At 43.8% G+C, this 20416-nt stretch overlaps 1 protein-coding gene across 14 annotated transcripts in view; it reads left to right on the top strand.

Annotated features, from left to right (window-relative positions):
* Window positions 1–20416, top strand: part of ZMIZ1 (zinc finger MIZ-type containing 1) — a 439750-nt gene that overhangs the window by 231260 nt on the left and 188074 nt on the right. For all 14 annotated transcript variants that reach the window (XM_072628053.1, XM_072628048.1, XM_072628046.1 and 11 more), the window contains one exon: window positions 13588–13698. In XM_072628053.1, coding sequence (XP_072484154.1) covers window positions 13639–13698 — 60 coding nt within the window. In that variant the 5' untranslated portion in view covers window positions 13588–13638. The remainder of the gene's footprint in view (window positions 1–13587; window positions 13699–20416) is intronic.

Here is a 20416-nt window from a genome sequence, read left to right as displayed (position 1 = left end):
GTTTGCTTGAAGACATTCAAATAAATGAATAAAACCTAAGACATGTCCATTAGCGGAGTGGTGGATGGAGGGATCAGATGAAGGTTTGCTAGAGGGCTCATGATTTGACCCTGGGCCACACTGAGATCCTCCAATCCACATGGAAGGGACTGAGTTGGTTGACTTTTCTATGTGAAACTTCAGTCTGGGACCATCTACACAGAGTAAGTTCCCAATTCACAACTAAATGGCCAGTTCACAGCTTCTCTGTGTTGCTAGTTCCTTTCCAGACTTGCTATGACATCCACAAAATATTATAAAAAAGGCAGGGGAGGATGAACATAGTCATCATGGAATAATTATTATAACTGGAAAAAATCCTAGAGATTATCTGGACCATTTGACAGCTAGATGGCTCAGTGGATAGAGCGCTGGGCCTGAAGTCAGGAAAACCTGACAATGACTAACCATATGACCCTGAGCAAATCACTTCCTCTGTTTGACTCGGTTTCCTCAACTTCAAAATGAGGATATAACAGCATTTACTTTGAAGCTTTGTTGGGAGGATCAGATGAAATATCTCTAAAGCATTTATCATGGTGCATGGGGCAAAGTAGGTGTTATGTAAGTGCTCCTACCCTTTTATAGAAGGGGAAATTGAGGCCCAGAGAGAGGAGTATGGCTTGCCCAGAGTCATGACTCAATGAATGGCAAAATTTAGCAGAACCGGAGTGAAATCTTGTCTCCCACTCCTCTCCTTGTAGCCTCCCCGTCTGACTGGCTTCTTGCCTGCAGTAAAAGGGGTGGGCAGCTGGAGGCAGTGGGCTAAAGCAAGAATTTGGATTCTCAGTGGGCTGCACTTATTCGTGCTCTCCCTGTCCCCCACAACCATGGCGAATCAAGAACTCACTGTCAAAGCACGTATGTGTGGGAGCACATAACCACGTATGTGTTTGTCGGCTAAAAACAACCCAGAGCCTTGGCTTGCGGTGTTCCCTTTCGGTCTGAGAAGTGGGCTTGGGTTGGGGAGGGAAAAGGTCAGTGGGTTGTTATCCAGCCCAGCATCTTTGAGGGGAAAGAGGGAACAGATGAGGAAGAAAAGGTGGGCTTTAGATAACCTTGTTCTCCATACAGCAGCCTGCACTCTAAGAGTGGATCTATCCAACAGTAAAAAGCCAGAGTGCATTGAGAGCTCCTGATCTGTGCACTTCCCAGGGCATGATAAGCCTTGGGGAAGGCCAGGGATGGTTTCCAAGGTAGAATCTGTGAGTGGCAGTGTTCTACTGAGTTACTATATCAGTGTGAATTATTATCCTTATGCCTCTCCACTGAGATGCAAATAAGGCTTAAGTGAAGAGATTCAAGTTAGACATTCAGAATTGACCTAGATTGTAATGGAGGTTGGAGCCTGTAGAGGGAGGTAGAGCTCCTCTGTAGGCCTTTCAAGTCAGTGTAGACTGGTTGGCTTGGGTAGTATGAGCTGACTGCTGGAGGATCTTCTGAAAGTAAGAAAAATTGGAATTCAATTCATGTCAACAAGTTATCTCCCGAGCAACTGTTCTGTGCAATGTGTGTTAGGTAGGGAGAAACTTAAACTTCTCTGCCCTTGGGAAATGTAAGTGACTTGCCCAGGGCCACAGAGCAAGCATGTATCAGAGACATGACTTGAACCTAGGCCTGAGACCTGTTTTCTATCTCAGACTCCATGCTGCCCCCCTCTATATAAGCTGATTCATCAAACTGGAAAGGAAACAGAGGTCATCCATTCCAACCCTTCATTGTACAGAAGGGGGAGCTGAAGGTTCAAGAAGAAAACTCATGCAAGGTCACTTAGGCAGCAGAGCAAAGGACTCGAACCCAACTCTTTGGACTATGACTAGGGAGCCATGTTGGTTGGCATATTCAGTCATAGAAGGGAGCCATGTTGACTGACATAGTTAATCATACTCTGGGGGAGGTGAATGAATACGCCAGATGTGGTAGCTGGTGACCCACAGTGTGGCAGCCACTTGATCCCCAAGATACCCTATTCTAGAAGATCTTCAGCTCAAGCTGGAGGAGGGAGGATTGGAGTCCTTAGCCCTTCATTTGCCAGTCCAGGAGGTGTGAAGGATGACAGGGAGTGCAGACATAGTTAATCAATAGCCACAAGGTCAGACAGTCAGTGTCAGTTTTACTACTTATTCCCTGTTAGGGGGCAGCAGTGGAGGATTTGTAGGGACTTGTAAAGGCTTAAAGGAAACATCAGGCTACTCTAGGAGACAGGGCTCTGCAGGCGGGAGGTAAGGACAGGAGAGACCCAGGGAGCTGTCCTTTGGTAGGAAAGGGAGACATCTGCTGGCCCATGGAGGAAGTGCTGCGTGCTAGCCTCCCCTTCTCCCCCTCCCCCCGCTGCCCCCAAAAACACATCAGAAGATGCAGAAGCATGAAGAGTACTGGGGAGCCAAAAAGAGTGGACCTTCAGAGCCAAGAGGGGAGAGTTCAGACAATGGGAGTTTTTGAACGTTCTTGAGTAGGGGTGAGGAGACAAACTGGCATTTCCTGATACCTGATACTGACCACTGTCCTTGACTTTCTGCCTCTGCTCAAGCTGAGCTGTGGTGATGATGGGGAGACACACCCATCAGGTGTCTAGGCTTCCACCAGCTCTGCTCTCTCTAGTCATCCTCCCGTGCTGGTGTCCCTGCCTGACTCTTCTTAATATAATAATAAAGATGATGATAGTAGAAGTAGCTAGTTTACATTTGTACAGCATGTACTGTGTGCCAGCCCTGTGCAAAGCGCTTTACACTTATTATCTCATTTGATCTTCATAACAACCCTGGGGGTTAGGTGCTATTATTATGCCCATTTTACAGATGGGGAAACTGAGACAAACAGAGGTAAAATGACTTGCCCAGAGTCTCACAGCTACTAAGTGTCAGATTTGAATTCAAGCCTTCCTGACTCCAGACTTGGTACTCCATCCGCTGCTCTGCCTAGCAGCCTGTATTGAGTTTGTCCCTAGACCAGATTTCTGAAGTAACTGTCCCATCTCCAACCCCAATACCCGTGCCAACAACAGCCACCAGCCTCTACCACTTAACTCCAAAATGCCCAGTTCACATCTGCTTTGTTTTCTGAACAATGAACGAAAGAATGTCCTCTGAATGAAAGAAATGGAGAAAAAGAAACCTTTGCCTCTTTCCTTGAATCCATTGGCACTTATACAAAGTATGGGGAAGGAGGAGGGACAAGGGGGAATGAATCCGAGAAACTCAGACAAGCCAGTTGTGTGTGTGTGTGTGTATGTGTGTGCGCACATGTGTGTGCGTGTGTGTTTGTCTTTAGTTCCTATCCCATTCAGCGTACTTAAAGTCCTGAATTCAGAGCAGCCACCGGTGGCTTATTTATTGTATAATGGAAAGAGTTCTGCACTAGTCCTGGGTTCCAGCCCTTTCTCTATCAATAAAATATTTATTCAGCACCTGTTATCCAAGGCACTGGGGGGATATAAAGAAACAATAACAGCATGCATTCATATAATATTTTATGGTTTACAAAGAACCATACATATGTGAGGGGTGCTCTTTTCAGATGTGGACTTTTTCCTAATGGAAATGGTTAGAAACAATGACGTTTTTCTCTTTCAGTCCCCACAAGAGCCCAGCCAGTAAGTCATGTGGCATCTGTTATCCCACTTCCCAGATGGGGAAAGGATTAAGGCTCAAAGTCGTCTCTTGCCCAATGATATACCAACCAATAAGTGGCAAAGATGGCATTTATTTCCAGATCTTGACTCTAAATCGTGATCATCCTGATACCCTATATTTCAGTTACTGTTCTTTATAGTCTCACCTGTCACTTGATCCTTAAAATCACCCTGTAAGGTAGGAAAGACAAAGCAGAGATTACCATCTCCATTTTTAAAGATGGAGCCCAAGGAAGTTAAGTGACTGATCTAAGGTCACACATTTTGTAAATGACAGAGCTAAGATTGAAACCCAGATGTGCTCAAGCATAGTCCAGCAATACTTAGTTATAGGATTAGAGATCAGAGCAAAAAGGGACTTCAGAGGCTCCCTAGTTGCATCCCCTCATTAATCCAATGATCCAGTCATTTTTATAGCCAGATGCCATAAACCCCCATGAGAGAGTTTATCATCTAGTTGAGGATAGAAGACTAACCATCGAATGGAAAAATAAACATAGAAGACAATGAAGTATGAGAAGGAAGTGAGGTTCATAAAGGAAGAGATAGAAATCGCCATGGCTGGAACGATCAGAGAAGACTCCATAGGGGTGGGGTTTGAATTGGGTCTTGAAGGATGGGTCATTATGTATTCATATTGAACCCTGTGATTTAAAAAGTATATTCACATCTATGTCCTCATTTGCATATCATGATACCCTGTGAGAGAGGTGAAATAAAGTAGAAATTCTTACCCCATATTGTGGATGAGAAAATAAGCTCAGGTCACAGGGCTCAAGCTGATGCTTGTCTACTGGCAACACATAGAATGTGGGTAAGCGGGGTAGACTTTTCAGGGTGAGAAGGGAGAGAGGATGGGAAATGTCATAAGTAAAATCATATAGTAGGCAAGTAGGCCCATGTTGAGGGAACAGAGGGTCTGCTGAATGGAGTGAGTAGTAGAGAGAGTTAAGGTAAGACAAGTCCATGCTAAATTTAGAATGTGGACACTCAAGAAACTTTCCCTTGTTCATAAGATCTTAGAACTGAAAGGAATATGGTCCAACTCTTTCATTTTACAGATGAGGAAAACCAAGTCCCATGAGAGAAATTGATCATACAGGTGTAGTTAGATAAGAGCCAAGATTTGAGTACAAATCCTTTGAACTCTAAGACCAGAGCTCTTTCCAGTAGTTCAGGCTCCCCATGGGGTGAAAATACAACTAAAAAGCACCAAGCTTAAAACAAGATTTATAACTTTTATCATTTCTCCAACCTGGGTGGGAAGATCTCAGTTTTAAATCACCTGTGCTCAGAAATCAGGTGGTCTTCCTCAACCACTAAACCCCTGGTAGCTTCATTGCTTTCTTCCCACCTTCCCCCAAGGAATCCCTCCCTTCTAATATTTTTCTAGAGCAATTTGCATCTCTCACCCCATTAGTATATATGTATTTGTGTATGTGTCTTATGTTAGCTCATTAGAGCCTCACAACAACTCTGTGCAACAAGCGCAATTATCTTCATTTTCCAGATGAGGAAACTGAGGCCCCAGAGGTTAAGTGATTTGTTCATACATAGCTCTTGTCAGAGGAAATACTAGAACCTGAGTCCTCTGATTGCCACAGTGAGTACAATGTCCTCTGCTCCATGCAGACTCCCAAATAACTCATGGGTGGGCTTAGACAAACCAGTCCATCTCTGTAGGCATCAGGTTTCTCCTCTGGAAAATGGGAATGGTAGTACTGATACTTCCTACCTCACAGTTTGTGTGAGCATCCACTTTGACCAGAGATGAAAAAGCTAGGAAAAGGACAAGACGTATGGAGTTATCCAGCCACTAGACACACAGAAGGAAACAGGACAGTGGGGTCTGGTGCCTCTGGTGACTGGCATCCTTCTAGAGACATGAAAACTCTATTCTCCTTTATCTGATTGAACAGACAGTGTCTCTAGCACATAGCAAAAACGTTTGCCAGCAATTTGTTTGTCTTCCAAGCTTTCCATTGGGGAGAGAGAATCTATTGAAACTATAGCCAAATTCCAGCTTAGGAAATTCCTTTACCCCTGCCTCCCTTCACCAAGTATCTGTCCAGGGAAGTGTTTGGCAGAGACTCTACTAAGCCCACTGCTACCTTGAACAAGTATAAACTTGGGGTTCCTGTGATACGGTGGGGAGAGTATAAGACTTACAATCAAAAGATCTGGGTTCTAGTTCTGACACTATCACTTATGACTTTGGGTAAAGTATTGTTCTTATATAACACAGAGGTGACAACCTGCTGTGAAGAAGAGCAGGAATGTCAGACACTGCCCACTGGTACTCTGTTTTGGAACCCAAATTAAAATATAATTGGGAAATGTTTAATAGAAATACAGTAGAACATAGATAATGTTAATATGTGGTTTTCTAAGTCACTATAGCCCACAAGGATCTTTATGTGTGATTTAGTGTGAGCCAGTTTCCATTTGAGTGTGGTACCCTGTGGTAGGGAATCACTAGATTTGGAGCCAGAAGACTTAGGTTTGGATTTCTCACTTTGATTTATTGATTTTGAGGAATTGGCCTCTGTAGTTCAAAGGTTCATCTGTGAAATGGGAATAGTAATACATTACTTCACAGGGGTATTGTAAGGATCAAATAAGGATGATTTTTAAATTACAAAGCTCAATGTATTTCTTTTTCTGTCACTGACACCCCCCCCACCCACCCACAAAGGGGAATGATATAAAGCTTGGCTTTATCAAAATATATCTTAGTCTACCAACTTCTTTTAGGATCCTGACTCTCATTCCCTATGTTGGCTCTCACTCCAAGCTCAGTGTCATCTGCAGGTATGATAAGGATCCCATCTATGCCTTTATCTGTGCCCCATCTCCCAATTCCAAGGGTCTTCGCTGTCTCCCATCCCTGGGATTCTCTCCCTCCTCGTCTCCATCTCTTGGCTTCCTTCTTGTCTTGGCCAAGGACCATCTTTCGACAAGAAGCCTTTCTCAGTCTTTTTCAAAATGAGTACCTTCACTCCAAAACTCCCCCCAGTTGATATTGTACATCTCTTGTGTATGCATAGTTGTTTGTAGGTAGTCTTCCCCTTTAGATTGTGATCTTAAAGGCAGGGACTGGTGGTGGTGGTGGTGGTGGTGGTGGTGGTGGTGGTGGTGGTGGTGGTGGTGGTGGTGGTGGTGGTGGTGGTGGTGGTGGTGTGTGTGTGTGTGTGTGTGTGTGTGTGTGTGTGTGTGTGTGTGAAAAAGAGGGAAAGATTTTGCCTTTCTTTGTATCCCTAGCACTTAGCACAGTGCCTGGCACCCAGTAGGCATGTAATACGTGCTTCTTGACATGACCCAAAAGTACAAGATTAGGCTTGTTCACCTGCTGTCAGAGGGTGACTGAGAGTGATGAGTGGAAGTGACTGAGAGACAAATTTAAATTTGCTCTGAGGAGACAGTTAACTCTGTTAGGACAGAGTTAAAACAGCTTTCCTCCAGATCCAGTAGGTTCCTGACTCACTCACTTGAGACTTTTCAGGGAGGGCTGGATGGTTGTGTGCCTGGCATGTTGTGGAAAGGCGCTTGTCTGGGTACAGGTTGGACCGGTTAGCCTCTGAGCTCCTTTCTAATCCGGGGATTCTGAGATTCTGAGAAAATCAACCCACAAGAGGTAAATGATTTCCTTAGTACTTTGTGATTCCACTCTCACTTTGATCATGCAAGAGACAGACAGATGAAGAAACCATCCTCTGCCTATGCCATTGTTAGCTCTTAGGAGAGAGGAGGGGAATAGATGTGGCCCCTACTCCCAAGGAGTCTACAGCCTAGTTAAGAACATAAAATACTAATTTTATAAATAAATGGTGCTATATAAAGGTTAAGCAGCATAGAATAATGGATGGAGAGCTGGCCTCTAAGGTAGGACTACCTGAGTCCAAGTCTCTCTAACACATAATAGCTATGGGATGCTGGGTAATCCACTTAACATCCCAATGTTCTGGATAACTCTTAAGATCATAAGTTTCAAAGAAGATGCTGACCTGTATCTGTAGAGGGACTTTTTGTTTGCATGGGAGTTCTCTGTACCAGCGGTGTCGAACTCAAATAGAAAGGATATATAAGGATCCCAGTAGGCTGCATATTATCTTAGAAAATCACATGTTCACATTATCTGCATTCAATTGTATTTCTATGTAGTTTGTTAAATATTTCCTAACTTCATTTTAATCTGGTTGGGGAAACACTGGGGAATGTCCTGAGCATTGCCTGCATGGTTCACATCTCTGATCTATACCTATGAAATCACAAGTCCAGGCCCTTTCCCCGTGAATAATATAGACAGTACTGGCTTTTTGGAGATCATTGTGGGTGGGGCCAGTACAGTCAAAGAAGGATCCCTTAGAGAGATGCACCTTTAACTAAGCTTCAAGGGATAAGTAGTATTCAGATAAAGAGAATAAGTAAGCACTAGCTATGAGGGAAGAGTATGTCAGACAGAATGTTTCAGGAAGCCTAGGCATGCTTTGGGCCATCGCCCCCTCACACTTAGACACCTTATTATCATCAGCTCTCCCCTACTCTTCTGACCCCTGAATTTACCCAGCCTCCCATTAGAGAACCAAAAGGCTTCTTTCCTTCCTGTCCCAGGCAGAGGGAAGGAGAGAAGATGGAAATAGAATGATTCCACTTCTACTGAAAGCTCCCAGCTCTTCCTCCAAAGCCACTTTTTATTCTTAAAACATTTGCTACCAATATCATCCATTATTGGTGTTAATGGCTATCATTCACCCCGTTTTTATACCATTAATCTCTCAAGTTTAAAAATGTCACCTTCTTCACCACGGCCTTTCTAATCAGCCAGACATTTTATCCTTTATAGATTTTTTAAAATAGCCCATTATTTTCTACCTGAAACAGTAATGTTTCTCCTCCCAACCCCACCCCCTTCCACCCTGTCCTTCCCATTATCTCCAGCACCAGAAAGTAAATCTTGACAGCCCAGGCACCTGCTCCCAATTTTTCCCACCAGAGAAACTCTCTAGAAGTCAACTTGTCCATTTCCCCTGCTTTCAAAACAGATTGTGGCTAAGGCCTCATGAGTTGTGATTCCTATTTTAAAAGACCTAGAGTGAAAAATCTCACTTTGGCTCTCTGTTCCATTTGTAAGCTTGCTACTGGGAAGTTCTGTCCCCATCAGAGCTGAATCCCTCCTTTGTCCATTCACTCTGTCTGAGCCACCGCACCATGCAACACGTTGCTTACAAGCTAAGACCTTGGGCAAAGGGTTAAAATACACTGTGGAGACACCAAATCATAGATTTGAAGCTGGAAGGAACTTTAGCAGCTATAGTCTAACCTACTCATTTTATAGATGGGGAAACTGAGGCACAAAGTGATGAAATGAATTGCCCAGGCTTACATAGCCAGTAAATGTCTGAGCAGGATTTGATCCCAGATATTTCTAGCCACTATATTGCATGCATACCTGCTGTCACCCACAAACTTGAATTGTCCATGGTATCCTAGTTTATCCAACTGGCCATTCATCAGCCAATCAATAGTTAAGTGCCTTTCTGTATTGTGTACCATATTAAGTACTATGGGAAATACAGAGGTATCAGTCTCCATCCTCAAGGAACTTGTAGGCTAGTGGTAGATACATGGGAAAATTTAACTGAGGACAAAGGGGTGGGGCCTTGGGGCCAGTCAGTACAGAACGGAGGGAAAGAGGCTGGAAGTCATAAGTCTGAGGTAGTTAGGGCTGGGAGAATCTTACACTCAATCCTTTAGAGTAGCTTTTGTGCATATTGATGACTTATCTCTTTCAAGCTCAATAGGTGCTAAAAATGTTCCCTCCCTCCTCACGTTTTCCAGGAGCATTTGTTTTCATCTCATTGGATACTAGAACTTAGAGATGGATAGGTGTTGGAAAGAATCCAGTTCTTTTTTCTCATTTTACAGAAGAGGAAAATGAAAAGGAAATTACTTGCCTGAGGAGGTCTTATCATGCAATGAAAAGTGCTTTGAATTTAGAATTAGACCTGGGTGCAAATCCTGGTTCTGCAGCCTGTCACCTGCAAGTCCTATAGGTAACCGTTTCTTCCTGTGTTAAATGAGCAGCCAAGACTCGATGAATTAAAAAAAATGGAATAGATCATTTCAGTTACATGAAATTGGAAGGCTTTTGCAGAAGACAATTAATGAAGTAAGATAAGAAGGGTAGCCATGGCCTGGGAAAAATCTTTGTATCACCTATCTCTGATAAAGACCTGATATCAAGGATATATCAGCAACTAACAGAAATATATAAGACCAAAAACGTTTCTCCAATAAATTGGTGGTCAAAAGATATGAACATTTCTCAAAAGAAGGATTGCAAACTGCTAACAACCATATGAAAGAATGCTCTAAATCACTAATCAGAAGGGATGTAAATTAAAACCTCTCTCAAGATTCATATCACACCCATAAATGGGCAAAATGGCATGTTAGGAATAGTTGAAGTTAGAGAATTTTGGGGAGGATGAACCCGGTTAGTGAAAGCTTGTGGGAACTTTGAATTAATCCACTCATTCTGCAAAGACATTAGGCATTATGCAAAGAAAGTAATGAAGATGTGCGAACCCTTTGACCAAGAGATTCCCCTGATAGGCATATACTCCTAGAAAAGATTACTGACAGAAGGAAAAAAAAGCAAACAAACCTTCCTCTTTGCCCATAAACCAAAATATTTATGATAGCACTATTTGGTGACTTAATGGAGTGCTGGACCAAGAGTCAGGAAGACCTGCACTGAAAGTCAGAATAATCGGAGTTCAAACTTCTATCTGCCTAAATTTCTTCATTTATAAAATAGGGGTCATAGTAGCACCTACCTCACAGAGTTGTTAGGAGATAATATCCTTTGCCATTCTTAAAGTGCTACATAAACACAAGATGTTGTAATATTATTAATGAAGAAATGGAAATAAAGTAGATAGGGGGAATAGCTACACAAGTTGTGGTATATGAACATGATGGAATATTACCATGCTGTAAGAAGTGGGGAATGTGGTAAAGCCAGCAGAAGACATATGAACTGATGCAAAGTGAAGTCAGCAGAACCAGGAAATCATTACACCCAGATAGAAGCATGTGAGCGAAAGAACAACAAAATAAAATTGAAATTATCATGAGATTAGGATGACCTAGCTTGGCCCCAAAGACAAGATATGGAAAAGTGCCCCTTCCCATCTTTGGTGAGTCAGGGGACTAGGAGTGAGACACCCTACAGAGACTAGGAGGTTCTTTGGATAGGTTGATTAGTTTTGCTGAATGATTTCTTTGTCTTTATTATAAGAAAATATGGTATATTTTCCTCCTCCCATCTGGGAAGGAGAAGAAAGGGAGATATCTTGGGAAATGTAAGTAGGGTACAAACAAAAAATTTTTTTAAAAATCCACAAACAGATGCTTTCCAGTGTTCTCTTTCCATTCTAAATCTATGCTTCTATAATATATGAAGCTAGTAAACAATAGATCAGCAATTCCAGCTCGTGTGGAAATGTACTCCCCATTCAACGCTCTTTCCACTACACCCGTAGCTGTCTCTCTCTTGCCCCCATCACACCCTACCCCATGACGTTAAACATATCTGTTCACTTCTCTCATCTCCTCAAGTAAAACAGCATTTTTAAGGACAGGGACTCTGTGTGTGTGTGTGTGTTTGTGTGTGTGTGTGTGTGTGTCTAAGTTTCCCAGTCACCCAGACCAGCACCTTGTACATAATAAGATCTTAATGTTTGTTAAATTGAATTGAGTAGAAGTGAATCTTGTGTCTTCTGTTATGTCTTGAGTGTGATAGCTTCTGTTCAGAAATTTGTTGAATGAATGGGGGGACTGAGGCTAATCACCTCAAGTATCAACAATTTAAAGCTAGAAGAGACCTTAAAATCATCTTGTCCAACCCTTTCATTTAACACATGATTAATAATCATTGATGGATGGAGGAATGAATGAGGCTCAGAGAAAGGTTAAGTGGTCATGGTCATATACTTGGGGGCTGAGCCAGAACTTATCTACACTTTTTTTTCTGAAATGTCCCAGCAGGAGGGGGGGGGTATTTGGGGCGGGGGGGCTCTGAGATGAGAGCATCCCCTTTCCAGCCAGATCTGACTGTGCATTGCAGGTTGGATGGCAGTAGGGTGGGAAGCCTGGCTGGGCTTGTAAACAGTGACCTCTGCTGGCTATATAGAGTAAGCAGTGGGTCTTTTGTCTACACTGAAACCTCTCTCTCCTAAAGGAGAGGTGGGAGTTGGGAATCATGGCCTGGGGAACAGAAGAGCCTAGGATTAAGGCATTTGTTCCCCCTAGCCAGTCTTTGTACCCTCACCCTCCAATCCCCCTGTCTGTTCGCTTGTATTTAAAGGAAGAAGTAGGCTTCCTAACCCTTAGTGTTTGGGTACCTTTAGGACAGGAAGGCTTTGTTTGACAGGTCAATACATCTGTTACCCTCCCCCTTAAAACCGATAGACTGGAGCCCTCTAAATCTCATGAATATGTAAATAAGTACTCTTTAATTGGTGCCCAGGGCCATAAACACCCCTAGGGAGTGGAGGAGGGAAAGGGAAACTTGACTTTGCATTTAAAAAGGGGGCGTTCCCTCAGGGTAGATTTGGTGGGAGAATGCCTTTCTATCTCTCCTCTTTATCCCGATCCTCCCTCACCCCCTGGCCTGAAGCCTGTAAACTGACCCCCAAAGAAGGTGCCCGTGAACCACCTCCCTCTCCTCAGTCCCATAAACTCTCTTTTCAAGCTTAGGTAATGAGTGCCTACTGGGAATGGAATCTTTTTCTTGGCAATATGGGAAGAAACTCCAGGAAAAAAAAGCATACAGGCCTGGCTCTCTGGGGGCTTCTAGTCTAGCTGGGTAGATAGGAGACCCATGCATTTAAATGCAGGCCCTTATCACCTCCCACCTGTCTCTTTCAAGCCTCCAGTCTTTACCCCTCCCAATTCATCTGGCTTAATGTTTCCCAATTATCCTTCCTAACCTAAGGCTTTTATCTTTTCACTCCTCAGCCCAGGAAATAAATAGCTTCCTATATCCTTTAGGATACCATTTAAACTCCTGAGGCTGGGGGTGTTCCAGGACCCTCCACCATCTTGCCACATTGTTCTCCAGCCTTCCTCTCACATTTTGCCTCTCTCCCCCTCCTTGACCTGATCGATTCCCTTTCTTCCTTCAAGATTCAGCCATAAAATCTTTCCTGATAGAGCTGGCCACCACTGCTCGCTGCTAATGCCCTTGCTTCCCAATCTCCTTGTATTTATTTTGTATTCTGCTAAACCTGTACAATTTTCTTCTTCAAAAGAGTGTAAACTCCTTGAGGGTAGGTAGTATTGACTTTTTGTGTTTGCATCCTCAGTGTCCTTTGTACCTTATACATAGGCAGAGGACCCATGATAGCCTATCAGCATAACATAGGAAGAATTCATTTCATTCATTTCCCCACCCCACACAGGACATTCTAGCTGCTCCAGTTGCCCAGGGTGTGTGTGTGTGTGTGTGTGTGTGTGTGTGTGTGTGTGTGTGTGTGTGTGTGTGTGTGTGTGTGTGTGTCTGTGTCTGTGTCTGTGTCTGTGTGTCTGTGTCTGTGTGTGTGTCTGTGTGTGTGTCTGTGTGTCTGTGTGTGTCTGTGTGTCTGTGTGTGTGTGTGTGTCCCACTTCTCAAATGAGCCTATGCAAAAGGTCTGACTAGAGTCTGCTAATACTTAACCAGGTGTCTTTAGTTGACTTGAGGGAAAGTCATTGCTGTACCAGAGTTGCAAAGGTTGGATTTGTGCGTACCCTAGGGATGTTGCCTGTTTTGGGAAGGGGAGGGAAGGTTCTTATAGGAGATGAGGAAAGGGGTTCGATCTGGGTAGGAATAACTTTGAGTGAGAGTCTCTTTTCTTTCTCTCTCTTCCCACAGGCTGGAAAACGTGAATGGCTTTCAGGTAGAAGGCTAGAGGAGACAATCAGAATGAATTCTATGGACCGGCATATACAGCAAACCAATGACCGGCTGCAATGCATAAAGCAGGTACCACTCAATGCTGGCAGGCAGTTGGAGAAGCAGGGGTGGGGGTGGGGGTGGCATCAGAGGAGAGTGTGGACATGGAGCTCCCTGCGTTTTGGACTGTGTAAAGCAGGAGAGGCCCTACGGTGCATGGGTTTCTCCAAAGCTTTCTGCCTTTCCTATCTGGGGGTGTTCAGCACCAAGGACAGACATTGGCCTGAAAGGGTACCAACCAGGCAGCTTCCATGGTATGGGACTTGGGGGGTAGTGGAAAGTTTTCCTTATTCAGTGGGAAGGAATTAATGAGGGGCATGGATTGTGGCTCCATTCCATCTCTTGATGTCAGAGAGATACCAGCTAGTGCTATGGGGGCAGTGCTGCCAGTTATTATTTTCTCTTGACCAATCACATCAACACAGGGACTCCTTTAGTTCCTTCTGGAACATTTGAAGTGGAATTTGGTTCCACAAAGTTTGCTCTAGGAAGAGCTTTTTAAGAAGGCATCAGTTATGTAAATTGAAGCCCATTCATAATTCTTCTGGGATAATGTAGATACTCCCCAAGAGGTTATAGAACCTTTCTTCCATTCAAGGAATTCTGTGTCACCCCACCCAGACACTCTCAACAAGGTCTTCTCATCTCCAGGCTGCACTTTGCATACTTCCTTCAATCCTCTCTCATATGGCAGGTCCTCAGTCCTCTGACTGTTCTCTTCTGCATATGCTCCAACTTGTCAAGGTCTTTCCTGAAATTGAGCATAGTACCCCAGAGGTAGCCTTCCCATAGATAGTAGTATGGCATGAAGATCATTATCCTATGGGTTTGTAGCCCATGCATGTACTGATGCGTCCTCTGAGTACACTAGCTTTTTTTTGGCTGCCAAGTCACAACTTGACTCATTTTTGAGCTTGCAGTCCCACTAAAATCCCCAGATATCTATTTTTATGACTTTTGTCACACTTTGCCTATTGGTAGTTTGTCTGCCACTGAATTTATTTTACTTCAGAGGTTATACCCTGTCCATCCGGTCAGCAGGGGTCTTCCCTTGCCCTTACCACTCCCTGTTAGGCAGCTCAGACAGAGTAATTATAGGACATTGTGGAAGGAGAGATGCCTGGATAAGCCTATCATCATAGCACATTATCCTTGACTATGAAGGAGAACATGTGATAGTCACAGAATATCTTTCATCTCCTGTGCCAGGTTTCTCTGGTTCTACCAGCAGGATTTAGATATGTCTCAGAGTGAGAACAGCATACAATAAACCAACCACATTCTCCCACCCACACTATCTATATATAGATGGATATCTGACTCTGGAGTGTTCTTCAGCAGCATATCCACAGTAAGCCCCCCCAAAAGAGATACTCCCTCACTTAATAGAATAGTAATTCATATAACATTGATTGTGGTGTAGTAAAGGGGGGACAGGGTTAGAAGCAGGTGAAACCTGGGTTTAAATCCCAACTGTGACATGTACTGGCATTGCTGATCCTAAGGAAGCTGTTTAATCTCCATAAGACTCATTGTACTCAGCTGTAAAATGGGAATAATAATGCCTGTAATCCCTTCCTCACAGGGTTCTTTTGACGATTCGGTGAGATTGTGAACGTAAAATATGTTTTATAAGCCTTTAAGTGCCATAAAGATGTCTGCTGTTACACTGTTATTTGTGGAATATGCTGTATGCTAACTTCTGTACTAAGTGCAACAGAGTATTCCAAGTTTTGATAAAACACATGCCCTGAATTTATCTTTGTAGGTAGGCTGGGAAGGGGCTGAGAGACCACCTGGTCTCCCTATACCTTACCAGGAAAGCCTCCATGACAAAGGGACATTCAACCTCCACTTGAGAATTAGGAGAATTAGAAAACACTCAAGAAGCTTTCCCTGAACTTGGGGAGACTAAATGTGCACATTTAATTAAGGCACTTAGAAAACACACCAATAGGCAATCAAATCCCAGACTGTGTGGTCCAAAGTAGAAGTACTGCAAAATTTCAGGAGAGGTGAGGATGGATTACAATAGTCATAGAAGGCTGCAAGGAATATGTGTGCACACACACACACACACACGCATTCATATACACACACACCACACACCCACCTACCTCTAGGCTGGTTGAAGAGCCATTGAAGAGATCGCAGTGAAGCCTGGGCCTGGGTTGGGACTTGGTATGCAAAGCTCTCTCTAAGGTTTATGCCCTGTGGAATTGAGGCTTCTTAGTGGGAATGAAGGATGTGTGTCCTCTGATTATCATCAAGCAAAGCCATTTTCAGATGCTTGCTCAGGGTCTGAGCAACAGGAAATTGAAGAAGACTCTTCACAGATTGAATGAAACCCAGAACAGCTTCCCGAAACACCAATTATGCCTCTCCTCCAGACATTGCTGTTTGCTGCCCAGGAGCGGGAGGCCCTGGCTCCCTGAGCTTCCTTCCTCTGAAATAGCCGCCTTCTTCCCTGCCCTCACTGCTCACTACCACGGGCCTGCTTCCACACCATCGACAGTTCAGTTTGCATGCTCACCTTCCTCTTCTGTTTAGTTTTTTTTTTGATTACCAGAGCTGAAGCTTCTTTTTGCCCACCCCCATTCAGCTTTGCTGTTTTGGGAGCAGCTCCTCCCCTGCCCCAATAGCCTACCTAGAGGCATTTGGAAAAGAAAGAGATTGGATTATCTTCAGGTTCTGAGGTTGATTAACCTAAACTGTAGGGGAGAGGGGGCTGCACTGGAAAGGGTTTGGACTTGAAGTCGAAGAGGCTAGGTTTAAATCCACTCTAGGGTCCTTCACTTCTCTGTGCTGATCCTGAGATACCTCCCACCTTCCCATGCTTCCCACCCACCCCCTGGCCCCTAAGGTGGTATTCTGTAGAAAGGCAAATTTATAGAGTAAACTAAGTCATGTTGTTTTCAATCAGGTTCAACTCTTTGTGACCCCATTTTGGGTTTTCTTGACAAAGATACAGTAGTGGTTTGCCATTTCCCTCTCCAGTTCCTTTTATAGATGAGGAAACTGAGGCAAAAAGGGTTAAGTGACTTGCCCAGGGTCACCCAGCTAATAAGTGTCTGAGGCTGGATTTGAACTCATGAAGAGGAGTCTTCCTGACTCCAGGCCCACCATTCTGTGCTCTATGACACCTCGTAGCTGTGCCCAAGAATCAGAGAATCATAGATTTCAAGCTGGGAAGGACCTTGAGTCCAACCCCCTCATTTTACAGATGAGGAAACTGAGGCCCAGAGAGATTAAATGATTTACCCACAGTCACAGCTAGGAAGTATCTGAAGGATACTAAGTGCTGTCGGTACTAAGTGAGCCAATACTAAGTGATGTCCCACAGAATGCATAGAGTTGAACTGGATCATCTGACATTCTCTGGTTCAGGAGTCCCAATTCCCTAAGGCCTCTTCAGCATTCCCTCCTTAAAAATGGAGAGGTCCACTTTCCACAGCATAGCCGAAGTTTAGAATTTTAAAGCTGGGGGAGGTTCTCTTTGGTCCCCTCCTCCTAACTCCACATATCTCTTTCCTTCCCATTTTTTAGGGGCTGCCCTCCATAGGCTATACCCCATGGTCTGAACTTTTCCACAAAATCTGCTGTTTTGCTAAGCATAGAACATAACACCAGCTGACACTTTTATATACTTTATCTCTACTAAACTTCACAACAACCCTGTGAAGAAACTACTACAGATATTGAGTCTGTGTCCAAGAAGTTAAATGACGTGCTCTGGGTCACAGATCCAACAAGTGTCTTTAACAGGAACAAGAGAAACTCCTTCACACACAGATGCCAGATTCTGATAGAATACTTTGCCCAGGGGCATTTAAATTTTAATCAATCCTCCAACATTTATTGAGCCTGAAGTGTGCCAGGCTTTGTGGCCAGCACCGGTGGGGAATGTGAAGCAGCTCAGGGCATGCTTGCTTAGAGCCGTGGGAATCTGTGGTTCTGTCTCGCTCAGACTTGCTGCTTTGAGAGTTTGTTAAAGGCTTCATTTTGGAAAGATGAGGGGCAGGTGGGAAATTAAAGAGAAAAGCCTGAGTGAATCCAGGATAGCCCTCATGTGTCTCAGTTATTCAAGGATGAACTGGAGGCTGACAGCTTCCTCTGAGTACTTTCTCCCTTCTGGGAGAGGAGGCTTATTACAAAGGTCAGGTTAACAGCAAGAAATAGTCTCTAGTCAGGGTCAGGCCCCCCTCTAGCAGCTCTGAATCCACAGAGAAAATAGGGGCAAAAGTGGAGAATTCAGTTCAATTCAGTGCATCTTCCTGGGGCCCTAACATGTGCAAAGCGCTGTGTTGGAGTCTCTTGGCCAGACAGAACAAACTCCCTTTCTTTTTAATTCAACCAGAACATGACTGTGATTTAGGTAACTACTTACTCTGCGATTTTGAAATAATTTTGATTTCATCATTGTGTCTGCCTCCTCCGTTGGCCTTCAAAGCCAAAAGCAGTGTAGGCAGCATCAAAACTGATGAGCACAGTTATTCTCCTAAATTATCTACGGGTTAGCCTCAGATGACCTTGGATCTCACATCTTATGGACACGCTCACAAGGTGCTTATTAATTTTTTTATTGAACCTATGATTTTTTTTCTGTGTGTAGGGAATTTTCCATGATGAAATTCCTCCATCCATCCCGATCCACACTTCCTCTGCAAATTGTAATCTTAGAGAGGGCCCCAAGAGGTGAAAGTGTTTGCCCAGTATCATACAGCCTGTAGCCTTCTGACCAAGGCCAACTGATCTATCCACTATGATCAAAACTTAAATTCCTATTGTACTTTGAAGCTTTCCCAAGTAGCCCTTCAAGGTAGGTAATATGACTATAATTATTCCCATTTTACAGATGAAGAAAGTGAAGGTCAGAGAGATTGTGACTTGTCTATAGCCAAAGAAAGCCTAAGAACTGGGTTTAAAACCAAGGTCTCCTGACTCCAAGTCCAGCATTCTTTCAACTGGACTTTCCTGTCTGGTCTTCAAAGATTCCTCCTCTAGAACTTCCATCTTTTTGCAGTGATCTGGCATTCATCTCCTTAGCCCCTCTTGGAGACATTAACTTGGAATTCCTGCTCCTACCCATTTCTTTCTGGGTGGTTTGGTTGCCTGAAGTCTGTTCACTAGCTGCTGGTTAAGACTAATGCTGCCCTTTGGTAAAATTCGGTCCCTTTCTCTCTTGGTCAAGGCCACATCATCTAGAGGTAATCTCCTATAGTCCCAAAGGGAGAGTTTGTCATCATCCCTGGAGTTTTTTTCTAGGGCTAAGAACAAATGACCTTTTCTTCCTGTTTCTGAGCCCCAGACCCTTGCCAGATGCCCCCACTAAGTCCCTGCTTCCTCTCTGAGAGAGGTTTCTAGCTCTCAGTTCATTAGCATAGTAGAAATGATTGACATTGTCTCAACCCAATGACTGCTCGCGCCTTTGGACTCCAGTTAGTGCTTTACTTGCTTCCCCAGGGGTTCTCTTTGATGGTTCATCACTCAGGTGCCTTCCCAGGGAAATGACTTTTCTTGAATCCTATCATTATGGTTTTATAGCATCAAAACTACTTTTAACATACCGTTAGAACAGACAGTTTCCACCTTCTATAAGAAAAGGGTCATTCTGTCACCACCTCCCAGCAGGATTTGCCTTTTACTAGCTCAAAGGCCTGGAGCAAAAGGGATGAAACTCCTGTGTGGCATTTCAGAAATCAGTGAGCAGGTAAGGGAGGGATACTGTAGGGGAGGAGAGGCCTTCCAAGACCTGAAAGCATGTGAGGAAGACAGGCAGCCGCCTGTTCATCTTACTTGTAAGTCCAGCCCTTCAGAAGAGAAACTGAGCTCACCCAGGGATGTTACACGAAGTCACAGAATGATTAGAGACCTGATTCGGTTCCTTTATTTCACAGCTAAAGATAGGAGGTCCAAAGAAGTGAACTGACTTGTCCTAGGTCATACCAAGAGTGCTGGGACTCAAACTCAGGTCCTTTGACTCCAAATCCAATGAGGTTTCTAATGGGCCATGCTTCATCCCCAATATGTACCAAGACTTGAAATCAATCAAATCCCAGCCCTGACACTTGTTAGCTATGTGATCCTGGAAAAAATGAGTTGAACTCTTGGGGCTTTAAAAGGTCCTTCGGTTAATCAGCCAACATTTATTAAGCACCTACTGTGTGCTAAAGACAAAAATGAAAACAGCCTTTGCATTCAGAGAGCTTACAGGCTATTTGGAGGAGATATACACATGGAGGGTATATACAAAGAAGATATGAGAAGATTGGAGGTTAGAAGGATACCTCCATGGAAGGTGTTCTTTGACCTGAATGGTGAAGAAAGCTAATGATTCTGAGAGATGGGGGTAAGGAGGGAGGGGGAGTGCCTTTCAGGCATAAGACATCCATGCAAATACAGAGGCAGCAGATGGAGTATCCATATATGGGGAAATAAACCTGGTTGAGCTGGACCTTAGTGTGCGTGGAGGCCCCTAACTTCCAGTGGTGCTAGAAAGGAAAGTTGTAAAAATAGGTTGGGTATGAACAAATGAAAACTTAGAAGATATCCCAGTTTATTGTTTAGTCATTCTGCTTGTGTCTGACTCACCATGACCTTCTTTGAAATATTTTTGGCAAAAAGACTAGTTTGCCACTTTTTTAGCCAACTCATTTTACATTTGAGGAAACTGAGGCAGATAGTGGTTAAGTGACTTGGCCAGGGTCACACCACTCATGAGGCCAGATTTCAACTCATATCTTCCTCA

This window comes from Notamacropus eugenii, chromosome 1 (assembly GCF_028372415.1).
Source record: "Notamacropus eugenii isolate mMacEug1 chromosome 1, mMacEug1.pri_v2, whole genome shotgun sequence".
NCBI lineage: Eukaryota > Metazoa > Chordata > Mammalia > Diprotodontia > Macropodidae > Notamacropus > Notamacropus eugenii.
The sequence above is the reverse complement of the archived record's forward strand: the minus strand, read 5'-3'. Positions and strand labels throughout refer to the sequence as shown.